The sequence below is a fragment of the Physeter macrocephalus genome, chromosome 7 (assembly GCF_002837175.3).
Source record: "Physeter macrocephalus isolate SW-GA chromosome 7, ASM283717v5, whole genome shotgun sequence".
Classification (NCBI taxonomy): Eukaryota; Metazoa; Chordata; class Mammalia; order Artiodactyla; family Physeteridae; genus Physeter; species Physeter macrocephalus.
In genome coordinates, this window is record NC_041220.1 from 126524809 (window position 1) to 126552531 (window position 27723).

Below are 27723 nucleotides of genomic sequence, written 5' to 3' on the forward strand. Positions count from 1 at the left end.
TCAGTTTAGGTAACTGGTCAGATAACCTTTTATCTAACAGTAAAATATTTAACCATTGCCTTAGTAAAACAACAACAAGAATTCCTGGAAAATGCATAACTTCCACTTTTTATATAGCATTTGCCTTTATCCAGTGAAGCTTACTTAGAGCTACAATCTTTTTCATACATTTGCTTCATTTGAAAAGAGGCTTTTAAAATGTGCATACGTACAAACAAGTTTTCTTCATGGAAATCATAGACATTAGAAAATTTAAGTTAGATATTTAGTTAACCCAAATGTCCACTACTTCTTATAATATGGCACACATTAACCTACAGGTACAATTTACTTAAACATTTTAACACCATGTAAATATAAACTTAATCCATGCCTGTCATAGTTTTATAACTGTCTGGCAGTTCCTTGTGATAGATTTTATAGAACAAGCCTGTGTAAACTGCTGGAAGTTCTTCCATGGTCAGATCAATCTTGTCAAACCCTTCTCTGTATCCATACAGCAGCAGCCTAGCGATTCTGCTGGTGATCGGAGTTGTATTTTCAGTCTTGACTAGGTCACTGAGATCCACCCACTCACACCTTAAGCATTCACGCTGGCAAAAATTTATGGTGAATGAATATGGCTTTAAGCGGCAGATAATATACATATCTGACTTTCCAAAAGCTCCAGGATGGGTGTGCTGTTGCCGAATACTCAGGAGGGACCTGAATTCTGACTTTATACCAGTCTCTTCAAAAACTTCTCGAACTGCTGTATCTCCTACATAGAAGAAAATGTACAAATCGATAAGGATCACATTTTTAGGAATTTAATCATCAAAGATTTTCAAGAAGCATTTTCTAAACGCTCAAAAAGCAAAACTTTACCCTAAGAAAATAAAGTTTTCAATGTAAACTCTTTGCCTTCTGGACATCCTGATGTACCGAAGTATTTTTCTTACCAATGTATATCTAAGAAGCTTTTCCACTATTGACTATTTCTTTGGCTGCTACTTGCAGGCTTACCCACTTATATATATATTTTGGGAGTCACATTTATAAAAAATTCTTCCTGCTTTACTTCCCCAAAGGTGAAAACATAGGTTGCAAAGCTGCAGTTAATATTCCTATGTATTTTTTCATTATTATCCTGTTCCTGATTACCCATCAAAACTGCCTAAATTTATAAACGTCAGAATTGAGAAAAAGTGATCCATTCTTTATAAAAGTCTCGAGAGCTACAGAATGTACTGAACTATGAAATGATTCAACTCTCCCCTCGTCTCTCCTGGGACTGTCAAGCCTCTGAAGTCATACAGCAGACTCCTTTATAACCATTTTGTTATGCTCTTGTAGTTTTCCTGTGAGTGGAATCCCACCAGGGTTAGTTTCTGGCATTTTCTTTGTTTCTGGCAATTTCAAAGAACCTGGATTCAGTCCTCCAACAGCAAAATGCTGCAGCCATTTCATCAGAAGTTTTCAAAAAACTTGCAATTTACAGAATTTTATAATACAACTAGGGTTTTCACATTTTATAAGGTTGATTTTTCAATAATAGGCAAATTTCTGGGACAGGATTTTTATTGCCAATAACTTATTTTTGTGGCTGCTTTTTCTAAATATCCAGATGAACCTCCTACATGGGATTTCTCTAATTTTGTGATGCTCTGTCATTGTCTCCCAAAGTGTTTTATGAGAAGCCCCTAAAAAAGCTGCCTTCCTTGCCTATTTGCTGGGAAGCTTCACAGTTGCCACAGGTACAAATTTTTGTTCAACTACCCTTTAATGCCTCCATTTTCTTGTTTGTCAAATTGTCAATTATATTTGTCGTCTTAGTAGTCCTACTAGTGAGGAATAGGCAAGGAAGAGCAAGTCCTTGAACGAAAAAAAAATGTCTCAATGTTTTTTTCTGATAAACGGCTCTGGAAATATGCACAGGAAAAGTGTTTAATATATAAGACATTTGTCTGCCATATTTGAATTATATGTGGACTTCCCTTATAATTGAGATTTGCCTTACGTCAAACATGGTTAGAAGTATCTTTAAACTGAAAACGTAAAAGAAGAATTTATATGTTAAGAAAAGGAAAACTTGCCCAAATAAGAAAGATAATTTTTAGTAGTATACATGTTTGTTATTAAATTTGTTAAAGATTGTGGTAGTAGTCTTAAATTTTACATGTCATTTGCTGATCTGACTTAAAAATTGTTTAAATGTTTATTTTTATTCTTTAAACAAACAAACACTTTGAAAAATGACCATGGGGGTCTTATTTAGCTTTTAGCAACACTAATCAAGAGTTTGGCATTTAGTTCCTGAGTCTGGCCTGTTGGTGTGTTATGGAAGCACCGGACGGGGCTGGTGAGTGAAATCTGCCCTGCTCAGCAGTCACCACAGCAGCTGATTCAAAATTGGCGCTGCCTGGGTAGTTTGATCCGTTTAATTTGAATCCATGATATTGACTAGACTAAAAACTGAATGGGCAAATAAGCGCTTTTGTATCTAGAAGAACCCCTTCCATCTTAAGATTGAAATCTCTTCTCCAAAGATTTTACCATGAATTTAAAGATTTTTTATCTAGATAAAGTGCTTTATTCTCGTGTACCTTTATTATTTTAATGTACTGTAAGCTAAATGGAAATAACTCTTATAGGTTTGAAGAACATAGGAAAAACCAAGAGGGTTTTGTTTTTATTTTTGCTGGTTGAAAGATATGTTTAAAAACGTCATAGTGTTTTGTTTAGTTAAAGGACAATAATGAAATGGAATTTATATTTGTTATTTCTATTTTCTAATATTTAATAGGATTAGATTGAAATAAAAGGAAAAACTGTGCAGAATATGGGTTTTCCTGGTGTTTCCCTCTGACTCTGGTACACTGATGAGCTCTGATCAGACCCCCCTGCTTTAAAGACCTTTGGCTATGCAGGGATGCTCTTCCTGTCAGTGGTAATGAGGTTTTTTTTCAGGAAGGCAGCTTCTCCATTTTTAACCTTGTACATGTATTGTACTCTTAGGGTATTATATTATATGAAAACCTAAGGACTGCATTCCATTTTGTATATGCCCCCTTAATCTTTTTTTTTTTTTTAAGCACTACGGACAATAGTGCTTCATTTACCTAGTAGTATCAAAGAATGAAGGATTCCAAACAAATGTGCTTATCAGTTAACTACTGTTTACTGCTTAAGAGCCAATATGAATGTTTGCACATTTGTGATGGCAGTATACCTAAAGTATATTACATACTTTCCTAAAAACAGAGCTTAAAGAAAATAATTTAAATAATTCCTGGATGATTTGGCTTCATCATTAAGAATAACCTATTATTGTACTGTTACAAAATAGAAATGCCCTCTATACATAGTCTTCCAGATCTCTACTGTCAGTTATCATTTCTAGCTGCTTTCAGGGTTTTATCAGTTCTGAGGCAAAGCTTCAATTTATACTACTCCTAGGTAGTGTGGTGAATGCCAATTGCTGCTTTTTTCTTAATTCCACATGGTGAGGTGTATATGTGATCTCTGAATAGGTGGGTTGTTGTGACAACCACAAACACACAAAAAAAAGTAGTGAATTCCTAATAATATGGACTTGAAGTGTTCTGGAGTACACTCAAACCTACAATTATACACATCTGGCTTGGAAATGTGTTTCTTCATTTACATTTAAATATATCTGAAACTCAGACTATCCATAAAACTCAAATGAGAAAAGTCAATTCATTTGAGAAGGCAAGACTCAGAAGAGGAAGCTACACAAACCTTCTCCTGTAGACTGCTGTTTGCCCAGTATCAATTGGATAAGGATGTAAAACATAAACTTAACTAGTTCACATGATCTCATATCACATAAGGATAGTGTGAGATAATCAGGAGTTCTAGAATAAATGCCCTCTCTTTCAACACTTGCACCACTACAAAATCCTTTTTATTTCAAGGCCTAGCAAACTCTAAGCAAAAGGTCAGTAAGTACCTAAAAAACATTTGCTATGGATATATCTGAATGTAGTGAATTTACTTATAGGATATTAGGAGTTGATTCTATACTATGTATAGGGCATTTTAAATTTGTGGAACATTAAAAAAAATCGTTTCAAGTATATATATATGTATATTTAAAATACTTAAAAATAATTTAGGACATTGCCTTCATATAAATGATGACTAAAGAGACTAGGGGACATACATATTGAGGAAAAAGTTATAGACAAATAATACTGATATGAAATGAGCTTATTTATTATGATAGGGACTGCACTTGACCCAATGGTTTAAGGAATAGGTATGAAAACTCAGTTTCTATTCTTTCCTTCCTGTAAAATCCTGACATAATGATCTCAGTAAATTGTTTTAGGAAGTTATCTCTCATTTCAGACTTTCTCATATGAGACATTTTACTATGTTTGGGCTTTCTGACTATCCAAAATAAACAGTAGATAAAATTTGCATAAACAGAAGAATTATGTCACCACTGTTCTGTAATTGACTTTATAAATAATTCTTATTTCACAATTCATTTAAAAGTTACTCTTCATCCTTGTGTGATAGAATGCTCAAGAATTTGTTTTATCATAGTTTAATTCCAACAATTTTAGTTATATTCAAAATAACCCTACTGCTAAACTTGACTGATGTACATCCAAAGCTTCTCATTTTCAAGCAAATTAATCTAGAAGCAGTCCTAAGCAGAAAAATAGGTGTTATGCTCCTAATGGTATTATTTATAACAATGAAATAAGTTGTAATATTAGAAGTTTTGCTGCTAATTTTATATCATCCCTGAAGTAACTTCACTGAAATTTTCTGACTTAGTCTAAACCAATTAGAAAAGTTAAAATTTTATTCTCAGCTCTAGAGCAAGAAAGTAAACATATGAATTTCCTCAACATTTTCAAGTCAATTAAAGATATGTAAAATACATACCAATATCTTCTCCAGGCTCTGACAGGCCTCCTGGAAACTTCCACATATTTTTCAACTGCAGTATAAAATCAGAAAATAAAGTAAACATACCTTTTATTCACTAACATACACAAACACACACAGATGCCACAAAATTTATTCATAATTGGTCAAGGTGGTGGAGAATTTTTTGGTAATTACACGCAAATTTTTTTCCGCTTCCTTCCTCACGCCTCCCTTCTTTTTAGGGGAAACTGGTGACTTGTGAAACCTTTTCCCACCTTTTTCTTCAGGAACTAGAAGTGGTTTTGTTTGGTTAATGTGATAAATTCTGTATGAGTGAAAACAGTGGCAGGGGAAACATCTACTGAATTTGTGTAGTTAAAAAAAATTTGCTGCTAGTTTATTAAAAAATAGAGGAATCTTACTGATGCTGCTATAAATAAGTAGAAAATACAGTATAAATTTAATCACTAAAGTATGCTACTTTTAATTTTCACATTTACTTTCTGGATTGTGTCTAATCAGATATGTTAATCTTAAGATTTCTCATTCTCTGTGTTAATGATTTTATGTAAAAATGTAACTGCTTTTCATGGGAAGTGTGAATAAAATTGATTAGTTTAAGTTTGTGGCTTTTTGTATATCATTTCTTTTTTTGGTGGGGAGAGGCAGGTGGGAAGATCTGATCTAGGAATGGGGATAAATATGGAAAATTTATTTTAAATAATTCTGAAGTGACATGAGACAATATTCTTATGGCTGACACGATTATTTTTTCCTGTTAGGATTCTGTTGTATCAATCCATCACCATGATAAAAGCTGAAGAATGAGAAATTATGACATCCTCATAAAGGTACTGCAGCTTGGAGCCAGTACACCTCATACTCTTCATTCATAAAACAAGTTTATGGACCTTTACTGGTGTGCTTTGTGACCCACTCATTTCTTGCACAAGAGCTTCTTAAAGAATGTGTCATTTCCCAACTATGCTAGGTTGGAGCCCAGTGGCATGGTTCCCAGAGTTTCCACAGACTTGATTATGTGGGTACAGAATTGAGGCTTACCACCCTTCTGTGTCTGGCTCAGACTTGAGATTAATTTATAAAGCATATTATGTTTTATAACATAGAACCCCATATTCTATGTTATAAAACCCCCATGTTTTAGAACCCCACTGTCTTTGGGGTTCCATTTTGAAATTGTTGCAGAAGCTATGTTTCTACAAAAACTATGCAGTCTTTTGTCTGCTAGTATATTAAACTTCACCACCATATATTGTTTCTAACAAAAGAAATGTTATGATAGGGCAAACAAATAATTCTCCAAAACAAAATCAACGTTTAAAAATCTTTACCTAGACCTGATTATAAATAATTGGAAACTGCTGATTAAATTTGGAGATATGAACTTATTAGAAGGGGAAAATGCTAGCTATAAGGATTGAAAACAGCTCACACACATTTGATTTTGATTATTTCATAAACCTTAGGCACGGAAAGATTATTTTTATGCTGGTGATTAGTTTGCGATATTTTCTGGCATCAATTAGGTTTAAAGAGCTTATTTTAAAACAGCTTCCTCCTCCCCAAAAGCTTGAGCTTACAGTTAGTTCTAAGTGGTAGGTTGAGAGGGCTAAGTTTGAAAAACCTGGTTAATATTGTAGATATGACAGATCAGTGGAGGGACAAGTAGGTCTTCTCACTTTTTTTTATGTTAAAAAATACTCCCACTAGCTGGGTTTAGCAATATAATAAGTAATAATAAATATTACTAGGTAATGTATATTGAATGTCCACTATGTTCCAGATACTATGCTAAATGCTTTAATAATTATACACATTTAAACTTTATAGTAACCCCATGAGAAACTATTACTGTTCTCATTTTTATTTTTTTCCATTTCTTTTTTTATTGAAGTATAGTTGATTTATTGTGTTACAGCAAAGTGTACAAGTGTACAGCAAAGTGATTCAGTTATACATATATTTTTTCAGATTATTCTCCGTTATAGGTTATTATAAGATATTGAATACAGTTCCCTGTGCTATATAGTGAATCCTTACTGCTTATTGTTCCCATTTTAGAAGTGATGAAACTGAGGACAAATAGGTTAAATAATTTACCTGGAGTGACACAGTGTGTAGCAAAACTCACAGTTAAAATCCAGGAGATCTGATTCTAATCATCTTTTAAGAAATTTAAAAAGTTGGTTTGCTATTTTCATACTAATCCTTTACCACTATTCGCTGCTTTTTCATATATCTTTTGATCTTCAGATCTCATTGGAACATTCTATATAAACCCAACTAGAATCTGTATCTTAGTCTTACATTCCTCCAGGGTTTGTGAATTTGAACTAAAACCTAGTTTGGTATCAAACGTCTTTGTATCTACCTCTTGCCTGTGAGTTCCCTATCAAGAATCCTTTGATTGGCATGAGATTTATTACTCTGCTAGTGATTTACTACTACTCTGCTAGTGATTTACTGTTACTCCACTAGTGATTTACTGTTACTCTGCTAGTGATTTACTGTTACTCCGCTAGTGATTTACTATTACTCTAACACTTCCAGTATATTGTTTCATAGGGGAAAAATTACTGAGGAAGGGGTAAGGTTGGGTTTTGAATATGAACAGAAACCCATAGTTTCTGTTTTCATCTTTGTTCTCCCTTCCAATAAAAGACAAAACATCTCTTATGCTTCAAGTGTAAAATTCCAAGATCCTTTTCTCCCTAATCTGCGGGAGAGTGGAAAGGAACTTTCCACTCTCTTCTAAAAGAAATACTCTACTCAGACATTCTCGTGCCTCTTTGCTTGTTGGGTCCTACCCAACATTCACATATATGACTCCTCCCTGCTTTCAGTTAGTGAGGTCATCTAGTTCCTGATACTACAAAGGGCAGTTATCCTTTTAAGTTATAAAAATGTGTGATTTTAAAGCATATTTAGAGTAACTGCAGCATATTGTAGAATGGTGAATGTGATGATAAATTTTTCCTATACGTTTGCCAATCATAAATCTGATGTTTGTGTGTGTGTGTGTGTGTGTATACATGTGTGTGTGTTTGTAGGTGTGAGTGTAGAACAGAAGAGTATGTAAATGATGTACAGTGGTCCCATCAATCACCGGAACCTCTTTCCTTCCTTGGTGTTAGGAACTGCTAGCCCCAATAGTAAGCATTTTGGATATCAACAAAGGGTATTATTTTTTTAATGCATTCTCCATACTAACAGAGTGTAAGATATTTTCTGTTAAGGAATTTCAAGTTTAATACCACTGTTTCTTATAAAACCTATCCTGAAGATAAACTCAAGTTTATTTTAGCGTTTCTAGACTGGGTAAATAGGAATGACTCATTTTCTGATCCTTTTTCTCACTATTTTTCCAATCCCACAGATATCTTCTGTTTTCCTAAGCAGATGATTAGCTTCAGGATCTTCCCTGGGTGTGGCTGCTGAAATCCTAACTAGGAATTTGTGCAAACAGAATCCCCCAAAGACTATTAATTTCTTTCAAATAGAAATTGTCTAATCTCAAGAACCTAGAACAAGGGTACAGACTTGCTAGCCTCTTCCTTTTGGTTCTTATATTATTTGACTTTATCATTCTTCCCTAACTCAAACTTGGTCAGATGCCTGGAATCTCATTATCTTTTCTTTTCACTGTTCTGGTCTTTAATGCTACTACTCTCACTCTTCAGAATTCAGAGCCACTGTGTTTAGATAAATCTAATTAACGACAATATTATCACTGTTATGAGACAGATGCTACCACAGAGATGTCTTAATAAGTTTGTTCATTCAATAAAAATTTACTGAGTGCAAGGTTTAGGGCATACAGAAAATTAATGCACAATATAGCAAGGCTAGTCATTCTCTTTTTCCTTATACTACTGTATTTTTCTTAATAACATTCACCATCACTTTATATATTATTTATTCATTCACTTAATATTTGTATCTTACCTATTTGAATATAAGCTCCAGATGTAGAAACTTTGCTTTGTTCACTAATGTTTACTTAGAGCTTAAAACAGAGCCTACACCATAGTTATGTATAGGAACTCAGTAATGTTTGGCAAATGAATGAATAGGTCCCTACCATTAACTCAGCTCTTTAGCACCTGGGTTACAAGGTCAAGCCACTGTTAGGTCTTTGTTCCTCAAAATCATGAGGCAGGGACAAAGGAAGGGACTATATGGGTAGGAAAGGAGAAAGGACACATTTCAAGTATTTCAGCTTTGAGTTTGAGTGTGCATTTGCTCATGCAAAGAAAGGAGAAAAAATGGCTCAGATGTCTGAAAATAATGCTAATTAGTTATTTACAGCTAATAGCTATCATTTATGCTTAAATTCCACCTAACACCAAAATAATTCCAGAAATTAAATATGATTTAGTCTCACTTTATACTTTTTACTACAACATTGAGCTATACATTAATACTCAGTTTTTATATTTTATTGCTCTGTTAGATAGATCTCTGTTCATAACTTAAATCAAAACCCTAAGTAAGAGTATCACTTCTACTTAATTCACAAAGAAACCAAAGTCTATATAATTTGAATTTGTTTCTAACTTCTGCCAATCCCAACTGCCTAGAAGCATGGTGGGATCATGATTCGATTCTGAGCAGCAGTACTTTCTCATTCTTAAAGAGCCAATCACTGGCAAGACTGAAAATCAGCAAATGAAGCATCTGGATGCCCAGTGTTCTAGTTTGGAGGTTCTCAAACTTGACCGTGCACCTAAAACACGTGGAGGGCTTGTTAACACACAAATTGTTGAGCGGCATCCCCAGAGTTTGATTCATCAGGCCTGGGGGTGGGGCAGGGGTGTGAGAATGTATGGTTTCTAAGAAGTTGACACTATTATTGTCCCTCAGCTTCAAATTCAGCCTCCGTGCTCTGCCTAGTGATGCTGGAGCTGGGACTCTGCTAAGCAGTTTTGGTCTTGCCAACTGACTCCGTTAGGCTCCACCAACAGACTGCAAGGCTGGAGGAGGAAGAAGGGAGCAGCTCCTCCTGTCTGCTTCCTGTGGGCTTCCCATGTGCTTGTGGATCCTGTATTGCCTCAGCATGCTGCTTCAGTGTGGCAGCAGCAGTTCCTTCCCATAGCAACAGCCAAATCTACTTTGCAGTTTCCTAGCATTTCCAACATAAGCTTCATTGTGTCCCCTCCCCAGAGACACCAGCCAGCTGATATGCTGGGTCCCAGGCCCTCTGAGTTCAGAGACATCAGCAGCTGAAAGGCATTTATTAGAGATTTGATTAGCTATGTGCAGTCCCAAATGAAGGGATGTACAACCTACCAGAATGGTATAAAGATTACCTTAAACTGAAGACATTTGAGATACAGCAAGATGCAGAAAGAAGCCTTTTCTGAGATTCCCTTTATCTGATTAAAGGTAAAGCCTTCTGAGAACAAAGCTGCCATAAATCCTTTCTGGGGAGCTTCCAGCCAGGAAGGAAACTAACCTTCAGCACCTGGTGAGAAACTGCATAGACAAACTTTATTAGAAGCTGCCATAACTTCTAAAATTACTCTTTATATCCTTCACTTAATCATGTCCCTTTTCTCCATAATAATTTTTCTTCACACACTTTTGTTCTAACCTCTTTTTCTTCTTCTTTAGGCCAAATATGTACTGCTTAAGTATCACTGTTGGTAACTGAACTGAATGGAATTGTCAACCTAAGCAATACACAGTGGCATCTGTACTATGTATTAAAAAAAAGCAAAAAAACTACCTCCCTAAAAAACAAACCCCATTCAAGTGAAGTCTTTTGTATCCTATGCAAAGTATGATAGGCATTGCCGTAAAACTACTGACTCCCTCAAATCCAAGTTTTAATTCCGTTTATGTTTTCATCTGCTTTAGTTTAGTGAAAAGATTCCTCTCTAGACTTAAATTCTGACTCTGCCAATTACCAGTTGTGTAATGTAGAAAAAGTTACTGCAACCTCTCTAAAGTTTTTTTGAAAAATGGAGATAATAACGAATACCATTATTAAATGAGAAAATTTTTGCAGAAGTATTTTGTCATCACAATTATCATTATTTATCTGATTTTATTTCTATTAAATAGCAAAACGATGGAATTAAAATAATTTTGTTTAGCCTGAAAACCTCATCAATTAGGATCACGAATGTGTACTATAACAGAAGAACAAGTGACTTGGAGAATGGTCGAGTGTTAGCAAATGTTTGGTTATGAATTTTTAGCAGGCTGGAAGCTATAGCAGAGCTGGTGCTACATTTTACTTGGGTTTTTAATCCTCTTCAGATATGGCTGTTGGTTCTAAGAGACATCAAATAAACCATTTAGGAACCTATCTAGGGTTAATTCTCAAAAGTCCCCCCAGCTTAAGGGTATGACCTTCAATTGACCCTAAAGGCAACTGACCCCCAAAGGAAACTTGAGGTGGAGGATGGAAAACTCTCCACTCACATCTTTATAAGCCAATGTTACAGGATGAAGAATGGCTAAAACAATGCCACTGTGGATAGGTCTCTTGGAGTTTTTGTTTAGTCATTAAGTCTTGGGTCTCCCTTTGTTTCCTGACTACCTTGGAAAATACTAACAAACATTCCAGAAAACACTAGCAATTATTTCTTTGAAACTAAGATGAGCAAAACTAGAGAGGCACTGAATGCAATCATGATTAACTGAGAATCATAAAAGTCTTTAGTCATTTACAATGGAGTTTAGGCAAATTTAGTATACATAGTTTTGACTATTGCCCTGTTTTAAAAATAAAGCTCAATTCAATTCTTTCCTTTTCAATTGCTGCAATACAGATTGCTCTGGAAGTTTGATTTCTGCAAACTAAACGTGTTAAATCATCTGTCTTGGAAGGTTTTTATAACGGAAAAAAAAAAAAAAATCCCCAAAACATCACGCTGTCTAGGTTTGGAGTAAGACAGGTTAGCCATAACTGCCAGGGAAGCTCCTTCTTTTCTTTTTTCAGACTGCAAGCCAATTTTTAATATTATTAGTTAGACCCAGGTTTGTTCTCTATGAATTTCCATGTTTTAATAAATGAGTAATTACATAAATAGATTCTTATTTGGTTGATCCACCAGCCCTGAAAAACTGCTCAGAATGGAGCAATCATGTTACTCTGGCTGTCTTTCAGTTTCTGTCAAAGTCCTTAATGAAATTTTATTTGATAGTCACTTATGACACAGTGTGCTATTTTAAAATCTTAAAAGTTTACCCTTTTCTTTCCAAAATACCAAAGTGGTTTAAACCAGGTTATATCTGGTATCTTATCTTACATGTACATAAGTGTATAGGGAGAATTATAGTATTGGGATATTTCATTTGTGATCATCCAATCTAACTCCTAAATTTCATAAATGGGGCAACTTAGGTTCCCAGGGGCTCACAGATTTGCCCAGAGTTGTATAGCTAGCTAATGGCAGGGCCAAATCTTAGAACCCAGGTCTCCTGATCCAATTTTGTTTGTACAACTTCATATGTCACCTGAGCGTAGAAAAAATTAAATTTTGGTGATACTGCTGCTTCTTTAAATGCAAGGAAAAGACAGTTAAAGGGATATGCTTAAAAGATAGTAAAACCTTTTATAATATCTCTTTAGAAGTAACTTGTATATACCAAGGTATAGATTATTTTTCAAACTTAGCAAAAGAAATTAACCAATTTATGTTACTTGTATATACTTGTATACCATATATATATGGTATCTGCCAATAATGTTTGGGCATATCATCTCTCTGCCATACTGCAGAGAGTTATATCCACTTTCAGTCTAACCCAATTTAATTGAACAAAATCCTAAATAAGTTTTCTCAGACCTTGGGTACTGAATATTAATTATATATTAATACAGCCTCCTTTGGCCTAAGGGTAGTTAAGACCTGAATGATAAAATAGTAAAATAATGACTATGGGAACTTTTCTTTTGTAGGTTTTTTTTTTTTTTTTTTTGCGGCCATGGCTCACGGGCCCAGCCGCTCCGCGGCACGTGGGATCCTCCCAGACCGGGGCGCGAACCCGGTTCCCCTGCATCGGCAGGCGGACGCGCAACCGTTGCGCCACCAGGGAAGCCCTCTTTTGTAGGTTTGAGTAGGATAAGTTAAGGACCATCTGGTGTCCCTCATAATTTCATGGCATGTAGGGAAATAGCTGTCTGTCTTTGAAATCCTTACTTGATGCTTGGAATTGAATGTGGAGAGAATCAGGGCTTATCACTCTCACATGAAATGAGTTTATTTAGGTTTTGGCTAATTTTTTTTAAGATTACAGACTCTAAAATTAGATTGGCTAGATTGGTTTTACTACTATGTTATCTGCATAATTTTTGGTAAACAGCCTCTCTGCATGCCTTTCACCCTATCTCCAATTTCTGGATCTAGCAATTTACCCTATGGTAAAAGGGTAAATAACCTAGTATAGTGATAAATAAACAGAGTATAGTTGTCCATATATCATCTTCATCACTGTCACCTCAATCAAAATCTTTCAGTAAACAAAATCTGAATTGTTTCTATGTCAAATCTAAACTCCTATTCCTGGCTCTCAGGCCCCCTCATAACTAGGCCCTATTTTTACCATTCAGTCTTGCTTCCTACTTACTCTCCGCTCATTACCATCAAATATACATATATATATATATATATATATATGTACTCCAATTCAAATATAAAACTTACTGAAGGCTAGGCACAATACTACTTTAGGTACCCAATAAAAATCTGTTGAAGATAAAGCTTAGTTTGAGTCAGAGATCCTGCCTTAACTAAAACTTTGAAGTTACTTAATACCATGAGAGTGCTTTCAGATAGCATTTCTGAGAAATGATTGATACTGCTTTCAGCTATAATTATGAATATTAGTTTAAAATTTAAAAACATATATGAGGAGAAAAATGTATGACTCTATCCACCAATATTTACTGAAGTCTCAGAAAGTATCAAAGTAATTATTCTCGTCACTTATACTCCTGAGCATGAAAGCATTTGACCTCTAAGCATGGTACTTCTCTTAAAAACTTCTGTTACTTCTAGTTGCCTATAGTTCTTATTTGGGTGTATGAGGCTCTTTAATTCTGTTCCCAATCTAGCTCTCAAACCAAATATTTTACCACTCCCATCTGTAAAGGAGAGATGGTCCATACAGGCAGACGCTTGGCCCGGGGAGCCCCGTTGCCTGCTGGGAAATCTGCTGAGTCAGATAGAAGGGCTGGAGAAGCCTAGACTCTGCTTGTGAGGAGTGTGTGTGTGCTGGCTTGCTAACAATCAGGGCAAAAAGAGACCAGCGCTGGCGGGTGCCGCCTTGCCACACTTCCCAATCCGAAGGGGTGAATGCCTGGGTCCCGCTTACTCCACACCTCAGCCTGGTGTGAGATAAGGGCAGAGATTCAATCTAGCTGTGCAGAGACAGACTGGGCCGCCTGAGGCGGATCACGGCCAAACTACGGAGACCACTGTCAGTGCACACGTGAGGGTTGTGGATCAAACTGGGCAGACACTGTCAGTGCTTGCACCAGGCGGTGCCACAATTACGTGCAGTGGCTAACTGCCAAATCTCCAAGTCCCTGGGAGAGGACTTGATATAGCTGCACAGAGACAACTTGAAGGGTCTGAGGTGTGGTCTGGGGAGAACCTCGGAGCCTATGGTAGGTGTGTGCACAGCAGGGGCGGGTCTGGCTGCAGAAAACTTTGTCAGCACATGCATAGGTGGTGCCAGAGAAAAGCAGAGTGGCTGGATGCTGAGTCTTGAGCAGACAGGCCCTGGACAGGAGTACGCAGTGGTACGTTTCCAGTGAGAGCACTCCAGCTCCACCCACTTCACACTGCAGTGTGGACCTGGATGTGGGGCCGACAGGTCCTGGTAGTGGTCTACCACAGAGGCTTCCCAGGTCCCTGGTGCAGCACAGCAACCTCAATTCCTGCAGTCACAGCCTCCAGCCCCAGCCGACTCCGCACCACAGCCTAGCACTAGGTCTGGGATGAACACAGCAGAGAAAGGGACGAGACCACGGGCTGCTTCTGGGCGAAACCATGGGCAACTACAGGTGCATAGGTTCGCTGTGACTACACAGGCCTGATATGCTTCTGCGGTCACCTCCTTTGGGGCAGAGCACGCACTCAAGGGCAACTGAACCTAACTGTACCCAACCATTAGGGCTTCTGCAACAAATGGGGAGCAGACACTGCCCCCAGCAGGGTGGTGACAGCCATGGAGCAAAGAGGAGGCCCTGCCCCTCATCTAGCACAGGTTCTGCACACCACAACACCTATCACAACCCCTATCAATGGGATAACAGCCAGCACACTCTGAAGAAAGAAGTGGCTGGCATCTATACCAAAACAAGCCCTTGCACCAAAAATAACAGACTCACACAGTCTACACAGGGAAACACCCCTTCAAGACCAAAATAGATAATGGTTTCTCCTAAATTCATGGAGACAGAGAAAGTTAAAAAACAGAGGAACTACCCCCAATTAAAAGAACAAGAGAAATCTCCTGAAAGAATAATGAAACAGACCTCACCAGTCTAATAGACCCTGAGTCCAAAAATGAGGTAATAAAAATGCTGATTTAAGAAAGATTATTGGGACTTCCCTGGTGGCACAGTGGTTAAGAATCTGCCTGCTAATGCAAGGAAAACGGGTTTTATCCCTGGTCTGGGAAGATCCTACATGCTGTGGAGCAATTAAGCCCATGGGCCACAACTACTGAGCCCACGTGACACAACTGCTGAAGCCCACGTGCCTAGAGCCCATGCTCTGCAACAAGAGAAGCCACCACAATGAGAAGCCCACACGCTGCAATGAAGAGTAGCCCCTGCTCACCACAAAAAAAGCCCACACGCAGCAACAAAGACCCAATGCAGCCAAAAATAAAGTTAAAAAAAGATTAATAAAATTCAGATTATTAATAAAATAAAATTTACTAAGGTTATTAATAAAATAAAAATAAATAATAAAAGTTTATTAATAAAATAAAAAAGATTATTAATAAAATTCAGATCACTGTAACAAGGAACTATAAACTATAAAAATGAACCTATCAAACAGACAATTCAAATACTGACATAAAAACCAATCTAGAAGCAATGAATAGCAGACTAAATGACACAGAAGGAAAAAATGATCTAGAAGACAGAATAATGGCAATCACCCACTCAGAACAGCAGACAAAGACAAATGAAAAAAAAATGAAAGCAACATACAAGATCTATGGGATATGTAAAGTGTGCCAACCTATGCACAGAAGGAGAGAAGAGAAAAAAGGGTATCAAAAATGTATTTGAAGAAATTATGGCTGAAAACTTTCCAAACCTTAAGAAGGAAACATATATCCAGGTACAGGAAACACAGAGGGTCCCAAACAACATGAACACACACAAAGACATATCATAATTAAAATGGCAAAAGTTAAAGCGAGGATTCTAAAGGCAGCAGGAGAAAAACAAAGAGTCAGTTACAAGGGAACCCCATAAGGCTATCAGCTGATTTCTCTGCAGAAACTCTGCAGGCCAGAAGGGAGTGACATGATATATTCAAAGACCTGAAAGGGAAAAATCTGCAACCTAGGATACTCTACCCAGCAAGATTATCATTTAGGAGAGAGAAAGAATTTCTCAGACAAGCAAAAACTAAAAGAATTCAGCAATACTAAACCTACCCTAAAGGAAATACTGAAAGGTCTTCTCTAAATAGAAAAGAAGCAAGAACCTATAGAAAAAAGAAAAACACAATAGGATAGGCAAATATATGAAAGGGTTGAAAATTACTTAAAATAAGCAAGCACACAGATTTAAAAAACAATAAAAAATTGTAAAAGTGATTATAATTACAACAAACAGTAAAAGGGTAAGCATGAAGATGCAAAACAGGATATCAAAATCACAAAAAGTGGGGGAGGGGAGTATAAAAATGTAAATCTTTTAGAATGTGTTTGAACTTGCATGACTATCAATTTAAAGTAGGTACAGTTACGGGTCAACATACTTGTAAAGCAGGGTAGCCACAAATCAAAAATATACAATAGATTCAAAAAAACTAAAAAGAAAGAAACTCAAGCAAACTAAAAAAGAAAACCATCAAATCACAAAAGGAAAAACAAAAAGAAGAAATGAGCCAAAAAAGAGCTACAAAAACAACTGGAAAACAAGGTTTTAAATGGCAACAAGTACATACCTATCAATAATTACTTTATGTGTCAATGGACTAAATGCTCTGATCAGAAGACACAGAGTGACAGACTGGATTAAAAAAAAAAACCAAAAAACCTATAATATGCTGTGGACAAGACACTCACATTAGGGTGAAATACGCACACAGGTTGAAAGTGAGGGGATGGAAAAAGATATTTCATGTAAATGGAAACCAGAAAGCAGGGGTAGCAATACTCATATCAGACAAAACAGACTTTTAAAAAAAGTCTACAAAGAAAGACAAAGATGGACACTTTATAATGATGAAAGGGATCAATACAAAAAACCTGATATTACACTGTAACATATATGCACCCAATAAAAGAGCACTTAAATATATAAAACAAATACATAACAGACATAAAGGGAGAAACTGACAGAAATACAATAATGGTAGGAGACTTTAACACCCCACTGATATCAACAGACAGATATTACAGACAGAAAATCAATAAAGCAACAGAGGTTCTAAATGACACAATAGATCAGTTGGACTTAATTGATGTTTACAAGACACTACATCCAAAAAAACCAAATTAAACATTCTTTTCAAGTGCACATGGAACATTCTCTAGGATAAAACACATACTAGGACACAAAACAAGACTCAACAAATTTAAGAGGATAGAATTTACCTCAAGCATCTTTTCTGACTACATGAAACTAGAAATTAACCACAGAAAGAAAATTGGGAAAAGAATGAACACATGGAGACTAAACAATATGCTACTAAAAAACCAATGGGTCAACAATGAAATCAAAGAGGAAATCAGAAAATACCCTGAGACAGTTGAAAATAAAAACACAACCTTACAAAATCTATAGGATGCAGCAAAAGCAGTTCTATGAGGGAAGTTCATAGCGATATGGGACTTCTAAAAAAGAAACAAGAAAAATCTCAAACAACCTAACCTACCAACTGAAAGAATTTTAGAAAAAGAAGAATGCACAAAATCCAAAGTCAGCAGAAGGAAAGAAATAATAAAGATCAGAGAGGAAATAGAAGAGAGATCCAAAAAAACAAGAGAAAAGATCAATAAAGGCAAGAGCTGCATTTTTTGAAAAGATAAACAAAACTGACAAACCTCTAGGCAGGTTCATGAAGAAAAAAAGAGAGAGGACCCAAACAAACAAATTAAGAAATGAAAGAGAAGAAATAACAACTGATACCACCAGAAATAAGAAAAAAAAAATCCTGAGAATCCTATGAACAGTTATATGCCAACAAATTGAACAACCTAGAAGAAACAGACAAATTTTAGAAACATACAGACTGCCAAAACTGAGTCAAGAAGAAATAGATAACTTGAACAGACCAACCTCTAGATGTGAAATAGAACCTATAATTTAAAAAACTGCAAACAATAACCCAGGACTGGACGGCTTCGCTGGGGGATTCTACGAAACACAGAAAGAAGAACTTATACCTATCCTTCTCAAACTATTCCAAAAAACTGAGGAGGGAACACTCTCAAATTCATTCTATGAAGCGACCATCACCGTAATACCAAAACCAGACAAAGACACTACAAAAAAAGAAAATTACAGGCCAACATCTTTGATGAACATAGATGCAAAAATCCTCAAAAAAATACTAGAAAACTGAATCCAACGATACAAAGATCAAACACCATGACCAAGTTGGATTAATTCCAGGGTTGCAAGAATGGTCCAACACATGCAAATCAATCAACGTGATACACCACATCAACAAAAGGAAAGACGAAAACCACATGGTCATCTCAACAGATGCAGAAAAAGCATTCAACAACATTCAACATCCATTCATGATAAAAACTCTCATCAAAGTGGGTATAGAGGGAAAATATATCTGTAATAAAAGCCATTTAAGACAAACCCAGAGCCAACATAATACTCAATGGTGAAAAGCTGAAAGCCATCCCACTAAATTCTGGAACAAGATAAGGATGCCCACTCTCACCATTTCTATTCAACATAGTATTGGCAGTCCTAGCCACAGCAATGAGACAAGAAATAAAGTATCCAAACCAGAAGGGAAGAGGCAAAATTGTATTTATATGCAGATGACATGATACTCCATATAGAAAACCCTAAAGATTCCACACAAAACTATTAGAGGTTTACCTCCTCCCACAAATACATCAAAAACACATTGACAAGTGGAATGATTCACACAGAACATCTAGTGAATGCTGGCAGAACGGGCAAGAAAACGTCTACATAACCAAGTAAGACAAAAGAATAAAGGAAAAAAAAAGAGAGAGAAAGGAATCCAATGGGACCTGAGCCCCAGAGAGGGAGCTGTGAAGGAGGAAAGCATCAAATAAAATACAAGGGAATCCCCATAAGGTTAACAGCTGAGTTTTCAGCAGTAACTATTCAGGCAAGAAGGAAGTGGCACAATATATTTAAAGAGATGAAAGGGAAAAACCTAGAACAAAGAATACTGTATCCAGTAAGGCTCTCACTCAGATTCGATGGAGAAAACAAAACCTTTACAGACAAGCAAAAGCTAAGAGAATTCAGCACCACCAAACTAGCTTTACAATAAATGGTAAAGGAACTTCTCTAGGCAGAAAAGAAAAGGTCACAACTAGAAACTAGAAAATTATGAATGAGAAAGCTCCCTGGTAAAGGCAAACATACAGTTAAGGTTGGAAATCATCTACACACAAATATGATAGGAAAACCAGAAATTGTGAGCAAAGCAGAGTACAAATGGAGGATATTGGAAATGGTTTGGAAATTAATTAAGCAACTTAAAACAATCTCATATATATATGGCCTTCTATATCAAAACCTCATGGGAACTGCAAACCGAAAATCTGCAACAGATACACACACAAAAAAGAAAAAGCAATCCAAACACAACAGAAAAGATAGTCATCAAATCACAAGAGAACAAAAGAGGAAGGGAAGAAAAAAAAAACCTACAAAAACAAACCCAAAACAACTAACAAAATGACAATAAGAACATACATATCGATAATTACCTTAAATGTAAATGGATTAAATGGCCCAACCAAAAGATGGAGACTGGCTGAATAGATACAAAAACAAGACCCATACATACGCAGTCTACAAGAGACACATTTCAGATCTAGGGACTCATACAGAGCAAAGTGAGGGGATGGAAAAAGGTATTCCATGCAAATGGAAATCAAAAGAAAGCTGGAGCAACAATACTCAAATCAGACAAAACAGACTTTAAAGACTGTTATAAGAGACAAAGAAGGATACTACATAAGGATCAAGGGATCAGTATAAGAAAATATAACAATTGTAAATACATATGCACCCAACAGAGAGGAACTCAGTATATGAGGCAAATGTTAACAGCCATAAAAGGAGAAATTGACAGCAGCACAATAGTGGGGGACTTTAACAACCCACTTTCATCAACGGACAGATCATCCAGACAGAAAATCAATAAGGAAACACAGACCTTAAATAACACATTAGACCACATTAGACTTAATTGATATTTACAGAGCTTTCCATCTGAAAGCAGCACACCTTGGGCCACAAATCAAGCCTCGGTAAATTTATGAAAACTGAAATTATATCAAGCACCTCTTCCAACCACAATGTTTTGAGATTAGAAATCACATACAAGAAAAAAAACTGTAAAAAACACAAACATGTGGAGACTAAACAATATGCGACTAAACAGCCAATGGACCACTGAAGAATTCTAAGAGGAAATAAAAAAATACCTAGAGACAAATTACAGTGAAAACACAATGATCCAAAACCTGTGGGACGCAGCAAAAGCAGTTCTAAGAGGGAAGTTTATAGTGATACAAGCTTATCTCAAGAAACAAGAAAAATCTCAAATATACACCCTAACCTTATACCTAAAACAACTAGAGAAAGACGAGCAAACAAAACCCCAAGTTAGTTGAAGGAAAGAAACCATAAGGATCAGAGCTGAAATAAATGAAACAGAGATGAAGAAAACAACAGCAAAGATCAAAACTAAAAGATGGTTCTGTGAAAAGATAAACAAAACTGATAAATCTTTTGCCAGACTCATCAAGAAAAAAAGGGAGGGGCTTCCCTGGTGGCACAGTGGTTGAGAGTCCGCCTGCCGATGCAGGGGACATGGGTTCGTGGCCCGGTCCGGGAAGATCCCACATGCCGTGGAGCGGCTGGGCCCGTGAGCCATGGCCGCTGGGCCTGCACATCCGGAGCCCATGCTCTGCAACGGGAGAGGCCACAACAGTGAGAGGCCCACGTACCACAAAAAAAAAAAAAAAAAAAAAAAAAAAGAAAAGAAAAAAAGGGAGAGAACTCAAATCAATAAAATTAGAAATAAAAAAGGAGAAGTTACAATGGACACCATAGAAATACATGAGATCATATGAGACTACTAAAAGCAACTATATGCCAATAAAATGGACAAATTCTGAGGAAGGTCCAATCTCCCGAGACTGAACCAGGAAGAAATAGAAAATATGAACAGACCAATCACAAATACTGAAATTGAAGCTGTGATTAAAAAAACCCCACCAAACAAAACGTCCAGGACCAGGTGGCTTCACAGGCGAATTCTACCAAACATTTAGAGAAGAGTTAACACCTCTCCTTCTGAAACTCTTCCCAAAAATTGCAGAGGAAGGAACATTCCTAAATTCAGTCCATGAGGCCAAAACCAGACAAAGATATCACACACAGAAAAAAAAATTTACAGGCCAATATCACTGATGAACATAGACAAAAAAATCCTCAATCAAATACTAGCAAACTAAATCCAACAATACATTAAAAGAATCATACACCATGATCAAGTGGGATTTATCCCAGGGATGCAAGGATTCTTAAATATCCGCAAGTCAATCAGTGTGATAAACAACATTAAGAAACTGAAGAATAAAAATTTAAAAACCCTATGATCATCTCAAGAGACGCACAAAAAGCTTTTGACAAAATTGAACACTGATTTATGATAAAAACTATCAAGAAAGTGGGCACAGAGGGAACCTACCTCAACATAATAAAGGCTACATATGACAAACCTACAGCTAACATCATTCTCAATGGTGAAAAGCTGAAAGCATTTCCTCTAAGATCAGGAACAAGACAAGGATGTACACTCTCACCATTTTTATTCAACATAATTTTGGAAGTCCTAGTTACAGCAATCAGAGAAGAGAAAGATATAAAAGGGATCCAAATTGGAGAAGTAGAACTGTCACTGTTTGCAGATGACATGAGATTATACATAGGAAATCCTAAAGATGCTACCAGAAAACTACTAGAGTTCATCAATGAATTCAGTAAAGTTGGTAAAGGAACTTTACCAAAATTAACACACAGAAATCTCTTGCATTCCCATACACTAACAATGAAAGATCAGAAAGAGAAATTAAATAAACAATCCCATTTACCATTGCATCAAAAAGAATAAAATACCTACCAATGAAAACACGACAATCCAAAACCTTTGGGACGCAGCAAAAGCAGTTCTAAGAGGGAAGTTTATAGTGATACAAGCTTATTTCAGGGAACAAGAAAAATCTAAGGAGGCAAAAGACCTGTACTCTGAAAACTATAATATGTTGATGAAAGAAATGGAAGATGACACAAACAAATGGAGAGACATACCATGTTCTTGGATTGGAAGAATCAATATGGTGAAAATGACTATACTACCCAAAGCAATCTACAGATTCAATGCAATCCCTATCAAGCTATAGAGGGCATTTTTCACAGAACTAGAATAAAAAATTTTACAATTTGTATGAAACACAAAAGACCCTGAAGAGCCAAAGCAATCTTGAGAAAGAAAAAAATAAACTCAAAATGGATTAAAGACCTAAATGTAAGGCTGGACATTATAAAACTCTTAGAGGAAAACATAGGCAGAACACTCTTTGACATAAATCTTAGCAAGATCTTTTCTGACCCACCTCCTAGAGTAATGAAAATAAAAAATAAGTAAATGAGACATAATTAAACTTAAAAGCTTTTGCATAGCAAAGGAAACCATAAGCAAGACAAAAAGACAACACTCAGAATGGGAGAAAATATTTGCAAATGAAGCTACCAACCAGGGATTAACCTCCAAAATATACAAACAGCTCATGCAGCTCAATATCAAAAAAACCCCAAACAACCCAATGAAAAAATGGGCAGAAGACCTAAATAGTTCTCCAAAGAAGACAGATGGCCAAAAAACACATGAAAAGATGATCAACATCACTAATTTTTAGAGAAATGCAAATCAAAACTACAATGAGGTATCGCCTCACACCGGTCAGAATGGCCATCATCAAGAAGTCTACAAACAATAAATGCTGGAGAGGGTGTGGAGAAAAGGGAACCCTCCTACACTGTTGCTGGGAATGTAAGTTGGTATGGTCACTATAGAGAACAGTATGGAGGTTCCTTAAAAAACTAAATATAGAATTACCATATGATCCTGCAATCCACTCCTGGGCATATATCCAAAGAAAAGCATGATTTGAAAAGATACATACAACCCAGTGTTCGTTGCAACGCTATTTACAATAGCCAAGACATGAAAGCAACCTAAACTTCCAAGGACAGATGAACAGATAAAGCAGATGTAGTATATATACGTACAATGACTATTACTCAGCCATAAAGAAAGAATGAAATAATGCCATTTGCAGCAACATGGATGGACCTAGACATTATCATACTAAATGAAGTCAGACAAAGACAATATCATATGATGTCACTTATGTGTGAAATGTTAAAAAAAAAAGAGAGAGACAAATGAACTTATTTGCAAAACAGAAACAGAATCACAGACTTTGAAAGCAGACTTGTGATTGCCGGGTGGGGAAACGTGGTGGGGAGGGATAAATTAGAAGTTTTGGATTAACATATACACACCACTATATATAAAATAATCACCAGGGACCTACTGTTTAGCACAGGGAACTCTGCTCAGTATTCTTTAATAACTTAAATGGGAAAAGAATTTGAAAAAGAATAGATACATGTATATGTATAACTGAATCACTTTGCTGTACACCTAAAACTAACACAACATTGTTAATCAACTATACTCCAAAATAAAATAAAAATAAGGAAAAAATCTTTTGTTGTTTTAGCTATCCACTCTATGGTATTTTTGTTATAGCAGCATGAATGGACTAAGACACCATGTCAGCCCCTTTCTGAACTCTGTGCCTTTATATATGCAATTCTAATTTTCTCAGTCTGTTTTCCTACCCCGCCTCCCTTCCCCACCCTGGTTTTTGTTTTGTTTTGTTTTTGTTTTGCCTCGAATCTCCTACTCATTCAAGACCGAGTTTAAATGTGACTTCCAAGGAGAAGTCTTTAGGGGCTTTTTAAAGGCAAAGTTAATTGTTAACAATCTGTTATATGACTACTTTCCCAAATGGATAGTAAGCTACAGGACATCAGGGATATTGTCTTATTAATCTTTGTATTATTAGCACCTGGCTCAGAGTAGGAGATTAATGAATATTGAATGAGTGGAATAATATCTTAACAGCTGTTAGAAACAGATTTTGTCTTCCTAATTAAATACAGCCATTTATAATTTTTTTGTAGTCATAAAATAATACTTAGGAATACTGAGGTTACTCTGACATTTTTAAGGCCTGGATAAGTGTTTTTTGGATTAAATAAGTATCCAAATGATCAACAACTCCTTAGAAATGACTTTAAAAATATCTTTCTAAGATATCCCATGCTCTTGGATTGGAAGAATTAATATTGTTAAAATGGCCATACTACCCAAAGCGATCTACAGATTTAATGCGATCCATATCAAATTACCCATGACATTTTACACAGAACCAGAAAACTCCCAAAATTCATATGGAACCATAAAAGACCCAGAATTGCCAATGCAATCCTCAGGAAAAAGAACAAAGCAGGAGGTATAACCCTGCCAGACTTCAGACAATACTACAAAGCTATAGTCATCAAAACAGCATGGTATTGGCACAAAAACAGAAATATGGAACAGAATAGAGAGCCCAGAAATAAACCCACATACCTACGGTCAATTAATCTTTGATAAAGAAGGCAAGAATATACAATGGGAAAAAGACAGTCTCTTCAGCAAATGATGTTGGCAAAGTAGGACAGCCACATGTAAATCAATGAAATTAGAACACTCCCTCATACCATAGCACCACTATTCACAACAGCCAAGACTAGGAAACAACCTAAATGTCCATTGACAGATGAATGGATAAAGAAGATGTGGTACATATATATAATAGAATACTACTCAGCCATAAAAAAGAACAAAATAATGCCATTTGCAGCAACATGGATGCAGCTAGAGATTATCATACTAAGTAAGTCAGAAAGAGAAAGATAAATACCATGTGATATCACTTATATGTGGAATCTAAAATATGACACAAATGAACCTGTCTACGAAACAGAAACAGACTCACGAACATAGAGAACAGACTGGTGGTTGCCAAGGGGAAAAGGGTTGGGGGAGAGATGCAATGGGAGGTTGGGGTTAACAGATGTAAGCTTTTATAGGTACAGGGGATAAACAACAAGATCCTAATGTATAGCATAGAGAACTATACTCAATATCCTATGATAAACCATAATGGAAAAGAATATTTAAAAAAAGAATATATGTATATGACTGAATCACTTTGCTATAGAGCAGAAATTACCACAACATTGTAAATCAGGCATATGTCAATAAAAAAAATTGATCAGAGTAAATTAAAAAAATATCTTTCTATAATTCTTTGAGCATATCAAAATTTCTACTTATTTTTCTCTAGATAGAACTAAACATTTAGAAAGCAATTTATAAAGCAGAAACAACTTACTTTATTTCGATCTTGTACAACCAATATTTTTCTAGTATTTTCATCAAATACAGCTCCTGTTGGGGGGGGAAGATAATTGAGAAATATGAATTTCATTCACCTCAGACTACTCCCACACTATTACCTGTGGTCATCAAAATCCTACCCATCCCTGAAGGCCTAGTTCAAATAACTACCTCATTCATGAAGAGTTGTAAATTTCTCCAGCAAGAAATCAGTTGCTCAGTTATCTAGGTTCTTTTAACAACTTAGAGTACCAATGATGGTTCTAGCATATGCTAACTCACAGGATAATCATTTGCATCTCCTTCTCTAGATCATCTATTCCTGACAGTATAAATAAATTAATCTTTCTATCCTTTTTTAGCATTTACTATAGTGTCCAATTTTATTTTATTTTTAAAAATTTTTTTAATTTTTATTTTTATTTATTTATTTATGGCTGTGTTGGGTCTTCATTGCTGCACGCAGGCTTTCTCTAGTTGTGGCGAGCAGGGGCTACTGTTGCGGTGCATGGGCTTCTCATTCTGGTGGCTTCTCTTGTTGCAGAGCATGGGCCCTAGGCACGCAAGCTTCAGTAGTTGTGGCACATGGGCTCAGTAGCTGTGGCTTGCTGGCTCCAGAGCACAAGCTCAGTAGTTGTGGAGCACAGCTTAGTTGGTCCACAGCATGTGGGATCTTCCCAGACCAGGGATCGAACCCGTGTCCCCTGCGTTGGCAGGCAGATTCTTATCCACTGCGCCACCAGGGAAGCCCCCAATTTTATTTTATTTTTCTAAAATTAAGTTTTATTGAAGTATAGTTGCTTTACAATGTTGTGTTAGTTTCTACTGTAAAGCAAAATGAATCAGCTATACGTATACATATATCCCCCTTTTTTGTATTTCCTTCCCATTTAGGTCACCACAGAGCACTGAGTAGAGTTCCCTGTGTTATACAGTAGGTTCTCATTAGTTATCTATGTTTATGCTAGTATCAATAGTGTATATGTGTCAGTCCCAATCTCCCAATTCATCCCCCCCCCCACCGCTTCCTCCTTTGGTGTCTGTATGTTTGTTCTCTATGTCTGCGTCTCTATTTCTGTCTTGCAAATAAGATCATCTATTAGTGTCCAATTTTAAATGCCTAAAAAGATTTACTGAATCAATGAATTGACTTTTCCATTCTCATTTTTATTCCTTGAATCACTATGTATAAATATGGGTTGTGCTCCCTGATGATCCAAATCTCAAATATCTCAATATTCAGTTCAAGACCTCCTCCTTAAAGCACTTAAGTTTCTTTACCATGTTATGTACACAATGTTATAACTTACCAATATATTGCTTTGGAATATATTTAAGTTCTAGTCCATTGCTTTCATTTATTCATTCATCATATACATTGCCCAGTGTACTAGACATTTTACTAGATGTTAGGGACTCAAAAATAAGGTTTTTTTCCTCTCTTTGCGTAATCCTAGGTCAAAAATACAAATGACACTAATGATTTGTATTAGGTTCCTTTAAATGCTATAATTTTAAAATTATTTGTATTTACATAATGTGGGAAGATACTGTTAAAAAACATATTTTCCACTTATTCATCCATTCTTTTAATATTAACCGAGCTCCTATGTATAATACATACAGGTTCTATGTATAGCATATTAATTGAGGTCCTATTATGTGTCAGGTATTTTTCTAGGTGCTAGGGATATAGTGGTGAACGAAACAAAATTCCCCATTGTTATGGGGTTCATGTTCTGGTGTGTGTTTGAGGAGGTGACAAATAAATAAAAACTTAATTACACAGAACATGAGATGGTGATAAATACTATGTAAAGGTAAAATATAGTAGGGAATAGATACG

General features: G+C 36.1%; 1 protein-coding gene across 5 annotated transcripts in view; it reads right to left on the reverse strand.

The window, feature by feature from the left end:
- Window positions 1–81: 81 nt before the first annotated feature.
- The window catches only part of NUDT6 (nudix hydrolase 6), a 35184-nt gene continuing 7542 nt past the window's right edge, over window positions 82–27723 (reverse strand). For 4 of the 5 annotated variants that reach the window (XM_007116146.4, XM_028492253.2, XM_055086207.1 and 1 more), the window contains 3 exons: window positions 25873–25928; window positions 4906–4960; window positions 82–760 (listed from right to left, as the gene is read on the reverse strand). In XM_007116146.4, coding sequence (XP_007116208.1) covers window positions 363–760; window positions 4906–4960; window positions 25873–25928 — 509 coding nt within the window. In that variant the 3' untranslated portion in view covers window positions 82–362. Of the gene's footprint in view, window positions 761–4905; window positions 4961–10220; window positions 10345–25872; window positions 25929–27723 lie in introns of those variants that run through there. The other variant, XM_024119441.3, reaches the window with a different exon arrangement.